The sequence below is a fragment of the Terrapene carolina genome, unplaced genomic scaffold (assembly GCF_002925995.2).
Source record: "Terrapene carolina triunguis isolate 2854851 unplaced genomic scaffold, T_m_triunguis-2.0 Scaffold131, whole genome shotgun sequence".
Taxonomy (NCBI): Eukaryota; Metazoa; Chordata; order Testudines; family Emydidae; genus Terrapene; species Terrapene triunguis.
Window position 1 is genome coordinate 2,703,531 of NW_020664482.1, and position 16,663 is coordinate 2,720,193.

The 16,663-nt window shown below is 45.3% G+C and overlaps 1 protein-coding gene and 1 long non-coding RNA gene across 4 annotated transcripts in view; one reads left to right on the plus strand and one right to left on the minus strand.

Moving 5' to 3' along the window:
• Positions 1–11,202, plus strand: part of DOCK11 (dedicator of cytokinesis 11) — a 121,498-nt gene extending 110,296 nt beyond the window's left edge. For all 3 annotated transcript variants that reach the window (XM_026653046.2, XM_026653048.2, XM_026653047.2), the window contains one exon: positions 9,831–11,202. In XM_026653046.2, the coding sequence (XP_026508831.1) occupies positions 9,831–9,953 (123 nt within the window). In that variant the 3' untranslated portion in view covers positions 9,954–11,202. The remainder of the gene's footprint in view (positions 1–9,830) is intronic.
• LOC113406731 overlaps positions 1–16,663 on the minus strand; it is a 23,593-nt gene continuing 6,930 nt past the window's right edge. The window contains exons 3-5 of the long non-coding RNA XR_003369851.1: positions 9,816–9,939; positions 747–807; positions 1–554 (exon numbers count right to left, since the gene is read on the minus strand). This is a non-coding gene — a long non-coding RNA (uncharacterized LOC113406731). The remainder of the gene's footprint in view (positions 555–746; positions 808–9,815; positions 9,940–16,663) is intronic.

Consider the following 16,663-nt stretch of genomic DNA (forward strand, 5'->3'; position numbering starts at 1 on the left):
AGTTATGAGTTTTCAAATGATACCTCTCAAGGCATACTTTGTTCAAAGATTATTACAATAGTGTGTAGGGTGTGAGTATGGCATGCATTCCGTCACAATTGCACAGAGAGCACTAGAACATCTGAGTCTTGTGCAAACATTTGGAGTTCAGTTGCACTTCTCTTTGTGGCATTGATGGCATGCAAGATAATTTTAGCGTCAGCCTCTTCGTTAGTGCTACGAAGAAACTTCACTGAACCATGCATGACAGTAGCTTCATAATGCCATGTCTCACAATAATGAATGCCTTTGGGCTAACAACAGAAGAAACAGGTGTTCTTCTCTAAACACAGACCTTGGGACTTAGTATAAGGCAAGTCTTGCCCACAGCTGGCACTTGTCCCATCAATTTTCCTGTTGCTTGATGTACTTTCTCTCCAACCTTGCCATATTCAGTTTGTGTGCATTTCTTAGAGCATGTAAGGTGCCCCAAGCGTTGTGTGTAACCAGATCCTCAGTGGTCTTATCCTCCAAAGATTCGGCTCCTCGTTGGTACTCTGTCTCCCCATTGATACCTAAAAATGATCGAGACCAAAGTAAAAACAAGGATTTTCTAATAAATTACTTTGGGATTGTATGTAATGTAAATTACTTTGGGATTGTTACATAACTATATGCATACTGTTTGCAGATGGATTCTGACGTCTTAATCGGTGCCTCATTACAACTCTTTTGGCAAAATAAGCAAATCTGATAATATCACTGACCTGCTTCTTTTTTTCCAATGATGGCAAATCAACCTGATGCACTCCTTCCATTTACAGTAATCTGTAACATTAAAAAAATGATTCAGGTGTCATGTTCTGAGCATTAACTGATAACACAGTACTGCCAGTCAAGGGCCACAGTGTAACTTTGTGAGGGTTGCATGTTTCCCATGCCTGTGGTAAAGTATAATTACAAAAGCATTGATTTTTTTAAAAAACATTTTGTCAGATATACAGCTCGATAATTATTCTAGTTTTGTCATGTTTGGTACCATTGTGTTGGTGGCAGAAAGGGGAATGATACCCAACTTGACCCACTTCTGATGACATTGTATTACCAAAATTCCCACCAACCAGAGGACTTCAAGCTGGAAGTGGGGGGTGGGCAGGGCTGCATTAACCCAGTAAGCTAATAAGGCGATAGCCTTAGGCCCTCCTATTTTTAGGCCCTACTGGTCAGGCAGGGGGCAGAGCTGGGGCCGGGTGAGGGGGAGCGAGCTTGCAAAGGAAAGGCAAAGCAGCCCCCTGTGGCTTGGAAGGAGCTCAGCTGGGCTGGCAGCCTGCATCACCCCGCGCTGCAGGAACACACTGCCAGGAATCCAGTTAACACTGGTGACCGGACACCAAAAATCCGGTTACCACGGGAACCTGTGCCAGCCGTGGGTGTCGTTTGAGCAGGCATTGTCCCCTTCCCCCCTCCCTCCCCCCGCTGCACCCAGCTCGTCCCACCCCCAATTTCTCCGGAGCTCTGCTTAGCTGTCAGGGAGGGAAGAGTCTCCCTCTGACCCTCTCCTTGGCTGAGGCTGGCAGGCAGCTCCAGGATGCTGCCTCCTGGGTCCTAGTGCCCATCACCGTCATCTTCTGTGTATGCTGGGTCCCGTTTCTGGACAACTGGTGAGTGCCTGTGGGGGGCAGGGCAAAGGGATGGGGATGGGAAGGGGAAGAGGCAGTACCAGAGCAGTAGGGTGGGAAGCTTGCACAGAACCTGCACACACTCTATCTAGCTCCAGCCAGAACTATTGCCCCTCCCATGTATAAGGAATGAACTCCCACACATTTGTAGGAAAAACAAAACAAAACATCCTATTCTGGATACCTGTACTTTAACTTTTACAGAACCTTCCAGCGAGGGGCTTCAGAGGTATGATGCACGGTGTTCAATACTGTATTGAACTGTACTAAAAATCAAAGACATCCAATTTTTTTCTTTGGTGTATTTTTCTGTACTGGGATGCACAGGCAATCAAGTTCTTTCCTTATGCTCAGCCTAGTTCCACAGGCCAACGCAGCTTTGTACTTTTAAGGGGTTGCAAAATCACTGGAGGAAGCTCAACATACAATGTTGTAGGTTTCTTCCTCCCCACTCCCTCAAGGATTTTAAATCCACTTCTTAGCAGGCTATGATAGAAAGACTGGCTGAATAGGCAAAGGCAGGTTCTGTCCATTTGCTGTTTGGTTCTCTAGCTGTTCAATCCATCATAAAAGTACCTCACATTTGATTTCTTTTGAGCTTCATTCCAAAAACTTAAACCTAAATAAATCTGAAGTTAGTCCTCATTTTTCTGCTCCAATTCAAACTAACTTCTTTCCCAACTGGAAAATGTTGGGTGAGCCTGGAATGTGATTCGAGACGGGAATGAGAACACAGGCCAATTCCTGCTAACAGTTGCACCTGTGTAGCCTTATTGACATCAGGGAGAACAGATTTTTGCACAAGAATAGATTTTGGTTCTTTCTGCTTTTTTGCATGCAGTATAAGCAGAATCTCATTCACTTTCCTCCCCTAAACTCTGAGCACTTAACGAAAAAAATAGGCAAGGTCTGCTTGATTTACACCTGCAAACGAAACAGCAAGCTCTCCCTTCATTCTACACCAGCCTTAAACACCAGACCTGATGTAGCAAGGGTGTCACTACAGCAGCCTTGGTTGGACTGTTCTTTTGAAAGATCCTTACTGGTTTTTTTAAGATGCTGATTTTCAATGAAGCCTTTTTGTTCAGCGGGGCAGAGAACACAACAGGGAATAGCTCTGTTTTGTCAACTCCTAGTCACTCAAAAGCTGAAAGGCTTTAGATTAAGTTTGTTTAATGTTTGTACAGTGATTTTGAAGAGCTAACATAGTACAGAAGTGCTAAATATCATGACTGGGCAGCCATCTAACGATCTGTGTCACTTCCATCTGTTATCTTTTTCTTACACAAAGCTTAAAACAAACACATGCAAACCATAGGGGGCTGGTGCACACAGAACTCATGCTTAGAAAACCTCGTGTCAGAGCTGCTGATCACACATTCTAGAATAGATAATACTTAGTCCTGCTATGAGCGCCGGGGACTGGACTAGATGACCTCTCGAGGTCCCTTCCACTCCTATGATTCTATCTATTATTCTAATTGTGGAAGAGCTTGGTGACAGAATGGCCTGATGTGGTGAATCACTGGAGATTAACTATGTAAACTGGGTATCATCCCACAAATAATATTTGGGTTCAATGTGAAAACAGTAATTCATTGTCCTCAGCCAGTGCAACACTGAGAGGCAGCTGTCAGAGCAAGACAGCCTAAAATACAATGCCACCCAATGTCATTTTCCCACTGCTACTTCCTCTACTTCAGTGGATTTTACACCCGAGTGGTTTTCTTTTACATAATAAAAGCTGGCTGCCTCCCAGGCTGCAGTCAGAGTGAGATAGGGTGTATGATGTAGAGGCCATAGCTTGGGGGAAACACCTGCAGGGCTTGGCTTTGCACTGTGCCGGGGAGAGCTGAGGGTAGAAGCACAAGGCTGAAAGAGGTGAGCAGGATGGGGAATGTTGCAGTGTTCATCCTCATACAGATGAGCACTCCACCATCTAGGAGAAAGGAGGCCTAAGAGAAGGACAGCGTAGCATCCCTCGTGCTACCTCTTACTCAGAAGTATCTGCTGGAAGAATTGCGTGTCGTGAGAGTAGAATAAACTTGTTAATTTTACATAAATTAATATGTAAATATGTATGTAGAGGAATGTTTGATGACTTCATAATTCATACTTAGGCCCCTCATAACCTTAATCCGGCCCTGGGGGTGGAGGATAGCAAGTCCTCCCTGTCATGCTGTAGAGGGTGACACTTTTGAAATTATGATCCTGTAGACTTTTACAAATCAAATGACACCTCCCTTACTTTCCTATCATTAATTTGCCCACGGAATTACACATGCTCTCAGTCTGCTACCCAAACATGGCTATATTGTGTGTCAAGGACTTAAATGGGATTTTTTCTTTGTGCTTGAAAACAGGCTCAATTTTTTCTTTCATTATTTAACTGCATATGAAAACCCAAGCCCCTGAATATGGAAGCGTGGGTGATTCAGTAGATGGAACTCTAACCTCTGAGTTTGTTTTGAGCCTGTGCCTCATTGTGGCGTTGCAGCATACTGTGCTTTAGGGTGCAGCCTTCACAGATGCAAATAACTAGGATCCTAGCCATGTATAGGCATGAAGAACTCTGGCAGTTTTTGCAAGAGTACAGTAATAAGTCTTGGCTTGCTGGCAACTTGATTAGTTACATCTTGCCTATATAAATTCCTTCCCTCATTTGTCTGATATTTTCTGCTTCCTGGCCTAAACAGCAATGTATGTGTTAAACAGCATGTAAAACCCAGGAGGGAATGAAGTGGGTGTGTGGGTGTTATACCATTAGGCCTGGGCTACACTAGCGGGGGGGGGGGGGGGGGGGGAGGGTTCAAACTAAGATACGCAACTTTAGCTACGCTATTCACGTAGGTGAAGTCGAAGTATCTTAGTTCGACTTACCTGGCCATCCTCACGGCGGAGAGTCAACTGCCACGGCTCCCCCGTCGACTCCGCTTACTCCTCCTGCCAAGGTGGAGTATGGGCATCGATTCATCACGTCCAGACAAGACGCGATAAATCGATCCCTGATACATCGAACACTACCCGCTGATCTGGCGGGTAGTATAGACGTACCCTTAGATATACATGCACTGTAACCACACTTTGGTAATCTTCTGGGTGAAAGGTGTTGTACAGATGTAATCTATGATCAATAATAGCATAGTGTTAACAGATGCAGAAAAATAACTTGTACCATCCCCATTAACATGATATGAAATCAGAGGCCAGTTGGCTCTTCAAACTGATCTCTCTACCTCTGGGATCATATCTTTAATTTATAAAAGAAAGTTAATATAACAAAGCTACAGTACCAGGTGTCTAAAAATGAATAGTTGTGTTTGTACTATGTGTTTCCAAGTGTTTGTAACTTCTGATTGAACAAGATGTTCTCAGAATTTCCTAGTCATGTTATGCACAATAATTTCATCTCTCACAGGTTAGAATACTATATACAGTATAATTTTAAATGAACATGTGAAATCAAAATTATTTTACATTAAAATAGTCTGGGGCAGTGGTTCTCAAACTGGGGTTCACGAAATGTTACAGGGGGTTCTCGGGGAAAAATTCCCTAATGGCGGACAGAGCTGTCCCTACGGACCCCAGGCACCATGGGGCCAGCAGCCCGGAGCCTCTGGACTTCCAAGAGCTAAGCAGATCAAAGCAAGCATATCTATCACACTGAGGAGATTTAAACTTCAAGACTCCTTATAAGAAATGGAAAGGGAGGTGGATATTTTTTGCTGTTTTTAAAATTTAAATAGGCAGCTAGTATTGTTTTTAAAATTATTATGAAGAACAAGTTTAAGCTTTGTTGTAATGTGCATTGTTTGCCTGGACTGCTCAAGACCTGAATGCTTGTGTAGGAGGAACTCTTTAAGTTGGCTTCTTAAATACCTTCATGCTGTTTCACATCTGATACTCCTTGATGAAACATAGGAGCTTTGTCTTATAACAGGCTTATTCAAAGTGATACAAGCTACGAACGTGAGATCTTGGAAGAGCATAGGCATGCGCAGCCCATTTCATTAGGGTGTGCACCCAGGGAGCCCCACCCTGCCCTAGTCCCGCCCCCATCCACTCCCTCCTACTTCCCGCCCCCTGACTTCCCCCCTCAGAACCTCCAACCCCCCCTGCTCCTTGTCCCCGACTACCTCCTCCTGGGACCCCTGCCCCTAACTGCCCCCCAGAACCTCACCCTCTACTTAAGCCTCCCTGCTCCTTGTCCCCTGACCGCCCCCTTAGGACCCTACCCCCTACCTGTCCCCTGACTGCCCCGACCGTTATCCACAATCCTGCCCCTAGACAGACCCCCGGGACTCCCACGCCTATCCAATCGTTCCCCACCCCCAACAGGACCCCCAGAACTCCTGACCCATACAACCTCCCTGCCTCCCCCAACCCCTCTCCACACCCCTGCCTCCTGACAGCCCGCCCCAGAACTCCTGACTCATCCAACCCCCCCAGCTCCTTGTCCTCTGACCACCCCCTCCAGAGACCCCCCCCACTAACTGCCCCTCCGGACCCTCTTTGCTCCCTGTCCCCTGACTGCCCTGACCCCTATCCACCCCCTGCCCCCTGAGAGACCGCGGGACTTCCATGCCCCATCCAATCCCCCCTGCTCCCTGACTGACCCCTCCAGAGACCCCCTGCCCCTAATCACCACCGCCCCGGATCCCACCCCCTATCCAACCCACCCTGTCCCCTGACTACCCCAACCCCTTATCCAACCCCCCTAACCCCGGACCCCTTACCATGAGATGAGGCTCCTAGCCTCCCCGAGGAGCCAAACACTGCCCCGCGGGAGTGCGCAGCCTCGGCCCCCAGAGTGCTGCGCGTGCGGCGGCATAGCTCCAGGGGAGGGGGGAGCATGTCTGCCTCACCACCAAGCCAAATGCTGCCCCGGGGGAGCACGCAGCCCCGGCCCCCAGAGCGCTGTGCGCGAGGCGGCATGGGTCCAGAGGAGGGGGCAAGGCGGGGGAGGGTCCGGCGGCTTGCTGCGCTCGGCTGGGAGTGCAGACCCCGCGGCTTGCCGCGCCGGGACAGTGGAGCCATTTGCCCACCCCTGCATTAGGGTGTGCCTGGGCACACCTGGCACACCCCATGCGCACACCTATGTGGAAGAGTGTTGCCGTTTTCATAATGTAATAAAAATACTGTAATGATAAATAATAATTAATAAATAGTGTGTAATAAGCATGTCATAAAAACACATTTTATATTTCCAAGATCACTGCTTTTATCATTTATATTCAGATAAAGGAGAAAATCCCTGGAAATATTCATTTTTAGGAGGGGGTTCACGAGACTTGACATTTTAGTGAAAGGGGTTCATAGGTTGTTAAAGTTTGGGAACCACTGTTCTGGGGGGAGGGTCTGCACACACTATATAATGATTTTTGTTTGATTAAACAGTTCCCTTCATTTCTATTATAACTGTACCATTTTATATTCATATACATCATCAGGTCTCCTGAAAAATATTTCATCAAATTCAGTGGTGACACAAACAGTTGTGTAAATTGATAGGAAAATGTATGTAAGTGGCAAAGTATAACTTGCATCCATTTGGCATTTGCAAACCAAGTGGATGTAATGTTGGTTCAGGTCAGTGGGAGTTCCCCTCTCTTGTGCTGGGGCTGAATTTGGCCCTGGGAGTGTTGGGGAGGAGGAAGGTATTAAGGGGGGGAGCGGTGTCTGCTTTATCTTATATCTTCTAGTTAGTTGCTTTTTCTGCTACCTGCCCCCTGCTGTGCTTTCTCCACATATTATAACCCTGTTTACTTCACCACTGAATTTTGCCCAGAAAAGTTCACAGGAGTTGCACCTGCTTACTCCACTCTTTTTGCAAGTAAGCCTGACCAAGCTATTGAATTTACATGCAGCTGCCAGAATTTGAGGGTTTTTTAATTCTGCAATATTCAAATTGAAAACAAATCAGCCAGTACCACGCCTTAGCATCACAGCGGGTAGGGAGCTCTTAGAACAGAGATGCATTGTTAATATACTCCCTATTATCTGAACACATTTAAAAATCCACCATCTTGTTCTCTTTGATGAATGGGACAACGTATTAATGCAATATCTGCTGTTTTCAGGTTAAGTGCTAGCTAAGAATATTAGTTTTCATTAATGAAGGTTCCACATATTGCATTGTATAGAATGAATAGCCCAAGACTTCATATAGACAAAACTGATCTTCATGTTTGTCTTACTTATTACATGTAGATAATGGTTGGCTTTGAATCTTTTGTGCATTTAATAGCAACAAAACATCTTTACCAGTTTTACCATAATGAAACTCTTCTGCAAAGTTCCTTGGTTAAACACAGAGGAGGAAATTGGGTTAGTTTAGAGGCCCAATTTAAATTTTAAAAAAATTGGTTGCTATATGTTTTTAAAAAATCAGCCAACAAACAAATATTGTATGCTATTTTGATATGGGAGGGAGAAGGGCAACCCACTAGATGCCCCCCTGAGGCCCACTTTCAGGTTACTTAAGATAGTGAAGGGATGGGAAGCTGCAAGAGAGAGAGATGGGGAAGAGAAGGGTAGAAGCAAAAGTAGATGGGGAACTGCAATTGGAGGACACAGGGAACCACAGAAAGAAGCGCTGTGCTAGATGGCCCAAAATGGGCCAGATTCTGAGCTCAGTTCCATCGGTGTAAATCCAGAGTAATTCCTTTGGCTTACCAGTGCCCCACAGAATGTACACTAAGCCCCCAGTAACCTACCCCAGGAGGAGCTCTTTGAAATCAAGGTACAGCAGATAGGTAGTATGTTGTAATTCCCACCGTGCCCTGACTTTTTTGGCAATAAATGCAAGATTGATGACACAAACATTTATGAATTGGTGTTGATTTTGCCAAATTGTTTTTTAGGGGGGGGAAAGGGGTTTTATTTTTTTGGTTTGAAACAGACTTTTCATTCAGAATCTTCCTTTAATTATATTTTTAAAATTCAAAAAATTGCTCACAATCTAAACAAAACATTTTATTCAACTCTAAACAATTTTTTACTTTTGAATTCTCTGAAAATTTTCATTTTCACTCTACCCCAAAACAATTTTTTTGACTTTTTTCAAAATTGCCAGTAAAACCATTATTGACCAGCTCTACAGCCATGCTCTCTAAGAGAGTACCAAAACCAGTCTCTTCATCTCTATGCCTGCAATGATGCTATATTCACCACCCCGCACTGACATCCATTGTCAGCAAAGGGTCAATTTGCTTCTGGGGGGAAGGCTCAGAACTCCCACCTATTTAAATGGGATCTGAGCACCCAGAATCTTTCTACCATCAGGTTGTACAACCAAGTGGGTTCCTATCTGTATTTGTATTTACCGCTCATCCTGACATTTGCATCACAGAATTTAGGTTTATTTTCTAAACTAGAGAACTCTGCAAGGCAATATAGCTAAATCTACTGAAATCAGACTGAGAAATATCAGTTTCTGGAGCTGTGTGTCTGTTTCATTTTGTACATTTTTAAGTAAATGCTGCAGTATAATGAAGTTTGATTTCTAGGTCATGTGTTTAGGTCATCAGATCATACTATACAATACTGATTTTGGTTGAACAACTAAATCACATTTGTTCTGAGCTATTGTTAAAATATACAGGTATAGCAGTAAGGAATTCTTAGGGCATGTCTTCACTACCCGCCGAATCGGCGGGTAGCAATCGATCTATTGGGGATCGACTTATCGTGTCTAGTGAAGACGCGATAAAATCGATCCCCGATGGCTCTTCCGTCGACTCCGGAAATCCACCGCGGCAAGAGGCAGAAGTGGAGTCGACGGCGGCAGCGGTCGACTCGCCGCCGTCCTCATAGCCAGGTAAGTCGACCTAAAATACGCAACTTCAGCTACGCTATTCACGTAGCTGAAGTTCCGTATCTTAGGTCGACCCCCCCCGTAGTGTAGACCTAGCCTTAGAGAGAGTCTTGCCTGTCTTTAAGCTGAACAGTCTCTTCTTCTGAAATCTACCTAATAATATATATGTATCATACTGTAGTTACTGAATAACCATTCTTTCTCATTTCTTTGTTATGCTGCCTTTGCAACCCAGCTTTGAAGACAAAATTGGGTAATGCTATGCCACTTTTGCTTTGTGTATCTTTTAAAACAGTGATATCATGAGTGAATAATGAGTTGAAACGTGACTTAATTACTACCTTGTTTTTGTTTAGATGTACCAAGAAGATACTATGCATTCTCCCTGGATGCACGACTCCTTACACGTTTTTTGCGCAATCAGTGGGACATCTGGTGACGGAGGTTATGGTTCACTTAGATCCACTGCCGAAATATAAAGAGATTTACAAGTAAAAGTGACACTTTACAGATATTTCTCAGGAATACTTGGAGCTGTGCAAAGGATGTTAAAATTCAAATGAGTGACTAGTATACATTCAGTATTTTCCCCCCCCAAAATTAACATGCTTTCAAACAGGGTTCTCGCTTATTTTGCTGAGCAACATTGAAAGTGCCCAGACAATTGCACCACTGTGCTTGTTTTGTACTTTTTTTAGTTACATATATACAGTACACTGAAAGGCATTTATCAAAGTATGTACTGAATTGCTTAAGTATGAGTTGAAATTGTAATGGTAGTCTGTAAAGTTGTAAAATGGAATATAATAAAGTGTAAAACTGCTTTGTAAGTAGAAAGTGGAGTACAGTGTATAGACATTACCCCTGTGCAATATTTGCTGCTATATTCCCAGTCTCTCGTGGGCATGGGGTATGCAGGTCGGTGTGGAAGTCAACCTGCCCTCAGAGCACTTATGAGCAGGAGTGGCCCTAATTGTTTTGCCAGCCATGGTGGAAAATGTTTTCGCTGCCCCATCCTGCAGCAGTCAAGCCTAAAATGTATTTTTAAAAGGCTGAGTAGTGCAGTGGTACAGCACTTCCTAGAAGCTGGCACCCAGGGCCACAGCCCTGCTCGCCCATCCTTAGAACCGTCCCTGCTCACTAGCGATCCGGCCTCCTAGAAAGCGATTTAGGCTGTATATGCTACCCATGCACCAAGAGGCATTATTATACAATAGGTAGACTTACTTAGTTTGAATCCTGCATATATCACAATTAACACCTAATGCAGACACCACATAGTCCACAAATAGAGACTCTGTCAGGTGAATCGAAAGGAATCCTTGTTGAGCGTCTAGGAGACTTACCTGAGCTGGCTTTTTGCCTCTCTTACACTGTCTGATTGAGGAACGGTCATTATGACTAAGCAAGATCTCTGATACTATAATCCTTTGTTTATATACTCTTCCTCTTTATCATTCATGGGCTAGAAGCTGAATAAACCTTGAGAGAGCATGTGTGATGGAATTATTACATGTTATGTATGAGATAAATAAATAATTAGAGACCTTCTTACAGTGGGTCTGGGAGTCTAAAGTGCTTTAGCACCTTTCAGAAAATTCTAATGTTGTGCAAGATCCATTTTAAAGAAAGATGGGTTTTTCACTGGAATTTTCTTGGACTGAAATAACTTTTATTAACTAGACTTTTTACATCTTGTGACAAACCTCAATGCTAAACCTCTAATCTCTATAATAAAAGTGGTTATTAAATAGCAAATAGTCCACACTCTATGTATGGTCGCTATCCTTTATGGGGAGCTAGGTCCTAGTCTTCCCATAACTGGCCCAGGTGGCTGATTAGTAAATAAAGGTTACCTAAACTCAGTTAGAAGGGAATTCTCCAAGGGGCGACAGGAAGCTCTTGTAAGGAGGAGCTCCCAGGAGAAACTGAGCCTAGAGGGTGAGCTCTCTGGGGAACCCACCAAAATATTGAATCTATAAGAGGTGCTCCTAGAGAGGGGAGCCTCCTATATGGAGGACTTCAGTCAGCCAGCATCCAAGGGGACCTGGTCTCAGTCAGGAGTCCCCTTGACAGTGGCCAGAAGTCTGACCTGGAAAGTATCACCTGCTGTCGCTGGAGAAGAGTCGCTGTGGATGGACCTCGGACTTCAGAGAGGGATCTTACTCCAGTGAGGTAAGAGGCCTAACACCAGGTGCAGAGACTGGAACCGAGAGATCCCCAGAGGGAAGTGCCTGGGTACAGAGAGCACAGGGCTCAGGTGTGGGGATGGGTAGACCAGGAATGATCTAGTATCCCATCTGAGATGTTGAAGTGAAAGTTTTGTTCATGTCCTCTGTTGGCTTTTCTGTTAACCTTATGGTCTGTTTGGCCTTGTTGATACCCTGGGTGAAGGGAAAATCAACCAAGGGCTCACCTGCAACCCCATGTCTGCCTGCAAGGGGGTACGGCAGGTAGCCTGGAATGATGACAGTGGAAAATTAATAAAGTGTCCTGGGAAGGAGATTATGAGAGTTCCCAGGGCCGGTTCCAGGGTTTTTGCTGCCCCAAGCGGCGCAAAAAAACAAACAAACAAACAAAACCCGTGATCGCGATCTGTGGCGGCAATTCGGCGGGAGGTCCTTCGCTCCGAGCGGGAGTGAGGGACCGTCCACTGGATGTGCCGCCCCTCTCCGGCGTGGCCGCCCCAAGCACCTGCTTGGCAAGCTGATGCCTGGAGCCAGCCCTGAGAGTTCCATTACTTTTAGTAGTAAGCAAAATATAGATACTCCTGTTTCACAAACAGATCATATTTCTGCTTGTACGTGCTTGTGTTCCAGCCAGGATCCAAATTTAGTTTCACAGAAAGAGGAAGAGAGATTAGTATATTTAGTTATAGTCATTACCATCTTGGTCATCAGCTTTCTTTGAAGAATGTTTAAGGACAGATAGTGGGCCCGTTCCAAATTATGCTTTGAAAAGATAAAGATGTTTATCAGTGACTGCAATGAATGGCCTTATCTGTCCAATAAAAGCAACCAGCAGTACTGAAAACATGTTCTGGTTACACAGGGACAGAAAGCAATATAGCAAAAAAGTTTCCAAGCTGTATGTACTGATGCTATCTCACATGCCATAGCCACACTAATAGTTATTGCTGATGCCAATGTGATTGTTCTTGGTCACTTTATACTCCCTAGTGTTCCCAGCTGACGTTCTGGAGAGAGTTTTCAACAATATATATTATGCCAGCAACATACACATGTGCAGGAACAAACAGGTAATTATGCAAACACTCAACTGTTGGCAGGCAAATAATATTTTGTTCCCACCTCCATATTTTGCAGACACACCATGCACTTAGGGTCAGAATGAGCAGGATGTAGAATGTTGTCAATGGGCATTGAGGGCACTCAGCTTCTCACAATATCAGGAGCCGTTTTGATGTTTTGTGTTGTGAGCCAGATAAATAAGGAAAAGGAGATGTAGGAAGATAACATATCTGTCAGCACTTTTGTTTGAGAGTGTATCTATATGACTGAATGGAACAGAATTATTATGCTTATGAAACAAATACCAACATGTTTCCCTCTGAAACATACCACTGGCTTCTATCTATTTCTAAGGATAGTTTAGAAGCTAATGCTTTCAAGCCAACTAACTTCAGAATTACACTTTTCAGCAAGAGCTATTTGATCTGGATTCAAGCAATCCAAAATTTCTTCTCATACATTGCTCAGTTTCCTAAATTTCCACTTGAAGTGTAGGAGAGATGTTTATTGGACATGTACGCAGATGGAAAAGGGTGAACGTGAGAACATTTATACTCTGATGTGTTTGCGATGTTCTAGAAGCCTCCTGAGCATAAACAGCACAGTTTCATAGATTCATAGATTCTAGGACTGGAAGGGACCTCGAGAGGTCATCGAGTCCAGTCCCCTGCCCGCATGGCAGGACCAAATACTGTCTAGACCATCCCTGATAGGCATTTATCTAACCTACTCTTAAATATCTCCAGAGATGGAGATTCCACAACCTCCCTAGGCAATTTATTCCAGTGTTTAACCACCCTGACAGTTAGGAACTTTTTCCTAATGTCCAACCAGAGATACAGTAACTCCTCGCTTAATGTTGTAGTTATGTTCCTGAAAAATGCTACTGTAAGCAAAACGATGTTAATCCAATTTCCCCATAAGAATTAATGTAAAATGGGGGGGTTAGGTTCCAGGGAAATTTTTTTCACCAGACACACACAAACACAGTTTTAAACAAACCATTTAATACTGTACACAGCGATGATGATTGTGAAGTTTGGTTGAGGTGGTGGCGTCAGAGGGTGGGATATTTCCCAGGGAATGCCTTGCAGCTGATGAAGTGGGTTTTAGCCCACGAAAGCTTATGCCCAAATAAATTTGTTAGTCTCTAAGGTGCCACAAGGACTCCTCGTTGTTTTTGCTGCTAAATGATGAACGCTCAAAGGTTAACACATTGTTGTTAATGTAGCCTCACACCCTACAAGGCAGCACGAATGGAGGGTGGACACACAACAGAGGCATGGTAGTGGCTACAACCATTCCCTGCGGAAACGAACAGTGATGAAGCCACGCTATCTAGGGTGACCAGATCACCACACTAAAATATTGGGACACATTGGAGTGCCATCAGCCCCACCCACAGTCCACCCCTGCTCCTCCCAGGCTCTGCCCCCACTCTGCCCCAGGTCCTGCCCCTCCCCACTCAGCCACCCCACCGTGCCCTTCCTCATCCCCCAGCCTGCCACTGGCTTGCTGCGTCCCTCCCACCCACCGCTCACCTCCCCACCCGCTCGCTCGCTCACCTCTTCACCCCCCCACCTGCCACTCACCCCTATGGCGCTGACTTCCCCTCTGCCGGGTGGGTGCTTGCCCACCCCCCACCTCTTCCCACCCCTGCACCGCCCTCGCTCTGCCCCCATTCCACCCCCCTCCCCCAAGTCCCCGCCCCTGCCCTGCCTCTTCTGCGCCTCCTCCCCTGAGCGCGCTGTGTACCCGCTCCTCTCCCCTCCCTCCTGGAAAGCGCTAAGCGCCGCCAAACAGCTGTTAGGCGACAGGAAGCACTGGAGGGGGGGAGGAGTGGGGACATGGTGCGCTGGGGGGAGGAGGGGGGAGCTTGGCTGCAATTTTTCCCTATGGGTGCTCCAGCCCCGGAGCACCCACGGGGTCAGCGCCTCCCTCCCGCTCGCCTCCTTACCTGAATATCAGGACAAATGGCGTCCTGATCATACATTGATCGGGACACAGGACAAAGGGTTAAATATCGGGACAGTCCCGATTTTATCGGGACATCTGGTCACCCTAACGCTATCCCACTGAGCACACCACTCCCTCCACTTTCCAAAGGGCGGGGAGGGGCATGTGTGTGTGAGAGAGAGACACGCATTGCCCCTTTAAGTACGCTGACCCCACTCTAAGTACACTGTCATTTTAAGTAGATCAGCAAGTTGAGACAGCAGCTGCAGCTCCCTCGGTCCTGAGCCCTGTCCTGTCCTGACCCTGCTCTGTGGAGATGGGGTACAGGAGTGGCAGGAGGGGACATCCTGACATCAGCACCCCTCTTTTCCCCCACCCCCTGCACAGCAAGCAGGAGGCTCCAAGGCAGAGGACAGGAGCAGCACAGGGCAGTGGTGGGAGGGACACCTGAACTGCCCAGCAATTGATAGCCTGCTGGGCGGCTGCCGCACAGGGGAGCGGGGAGCTGATGGGCTGCCGGCCCACCCTGGCTCCAAACCTCCAAGCTCCACCAGCTAGCTGCAATGGGCTGCTCTTCCTGCAAGCAGTGGACAAAGCAGGCGGCTGACGACTTTAGAAGGGAGCATTGCGCAACTTTAAACAAACGTGTTCTCTAATTGATCAGCAACATAACAACGTTAACCAGGACAACGTTAAGTGAGGAGTTATTGTATATTATAATCTACATAGCACCTTTCATCTCAAAGAATCCCAAAGCACACTGCAAACTGGGGGCCTATCTCTTGTAGCCCTTATATGTGCAAATAGTCCCACTGGTTTCGGTAAGACAACAACCCACATGAGAAAGGGCCTTCTCCTGTAACCCTATCATAAGAACCACCATACTGAGTCAGACAAAAAGTCCATCTAGCCCAGCAACTTGTCTTCCAACAGTGGCCAACGCCAGGTGCCCCAGAGGGAATTAACAGGTAATCATCAAGTGATCCAACCCCTGTCGTCTATTCCCAGCTTCTGGCAAACAGAATCCCTGCCCACAATCCCTGCCCATCCTGGCTAATAGCCATTGACGGACCTATCCTCCATGAACTTATCTAGTTCTTTTTTGAACCCTATTATAGTCTTGGCCTTCACAACATCCTCTGGCAAAGAATTTCACAAGTTGACTTTGCGTTATGTGAAGAAATACTTCCTTTTGTTTGTTTTAAATCTGCAGCCTATTAATTTCATTTGGTGACCCCTAGTTCTTGTGTTATGAGGAGGAGTAAATACCACTTCCTTATTTACTTTCTCCACACCAGTCATGATTTTATAGACCTCTATCATATCCCCCCTTAGTCGTCTCTTTTCCAAGCTGAAAAGTCCCAGTCTTATTAATCTCTCCTCATATGGAAGCTGTACCATAACCCTAATCATTTTTGTTGCCCTTTTCTGAACCATTATTCAAAATGTGGGCATACCTTGGATTTATAAAGAGGCAATATGATATTTTCTGTCTTATTATCTATCCCTTTCTTAATGATTCCCAAAATTCAGTTTGCTTTTTTGACTGCCACTGCACATTGAGTGGATGTTTTCAGAGAACTATCCACAATGACTCCAAGATCTCTTTCTTGAGGGGTAACAGCTAATTTAGACCCCATCATTGTATATGTATAGTTGGGATTATGTTTTCCAATGTGCATTATTTGCATTTATCATCTGAATTTCATCTGCCATTTTGTTGCCCAGTCATCCAGTTTTGAGAGATCCTTTTGTAGCTCTTCACAGTCTGTTTGTAACTTAACGGTCTTGAGTAGTTTTGTATCATCTGCAAATTTTGCCACCTCACTGTTTACCCCCTTTTCCAGATCATTTATGAATATGTTGAATAGGACTGGTCCCAATACAGACCCCTGGGGGACACCACTATTTATCTCTCTCCATTCTGAAAACTGACCATTTATTTCTATCCTATTTCCTATCTTTTAACCAGTTATGGCACC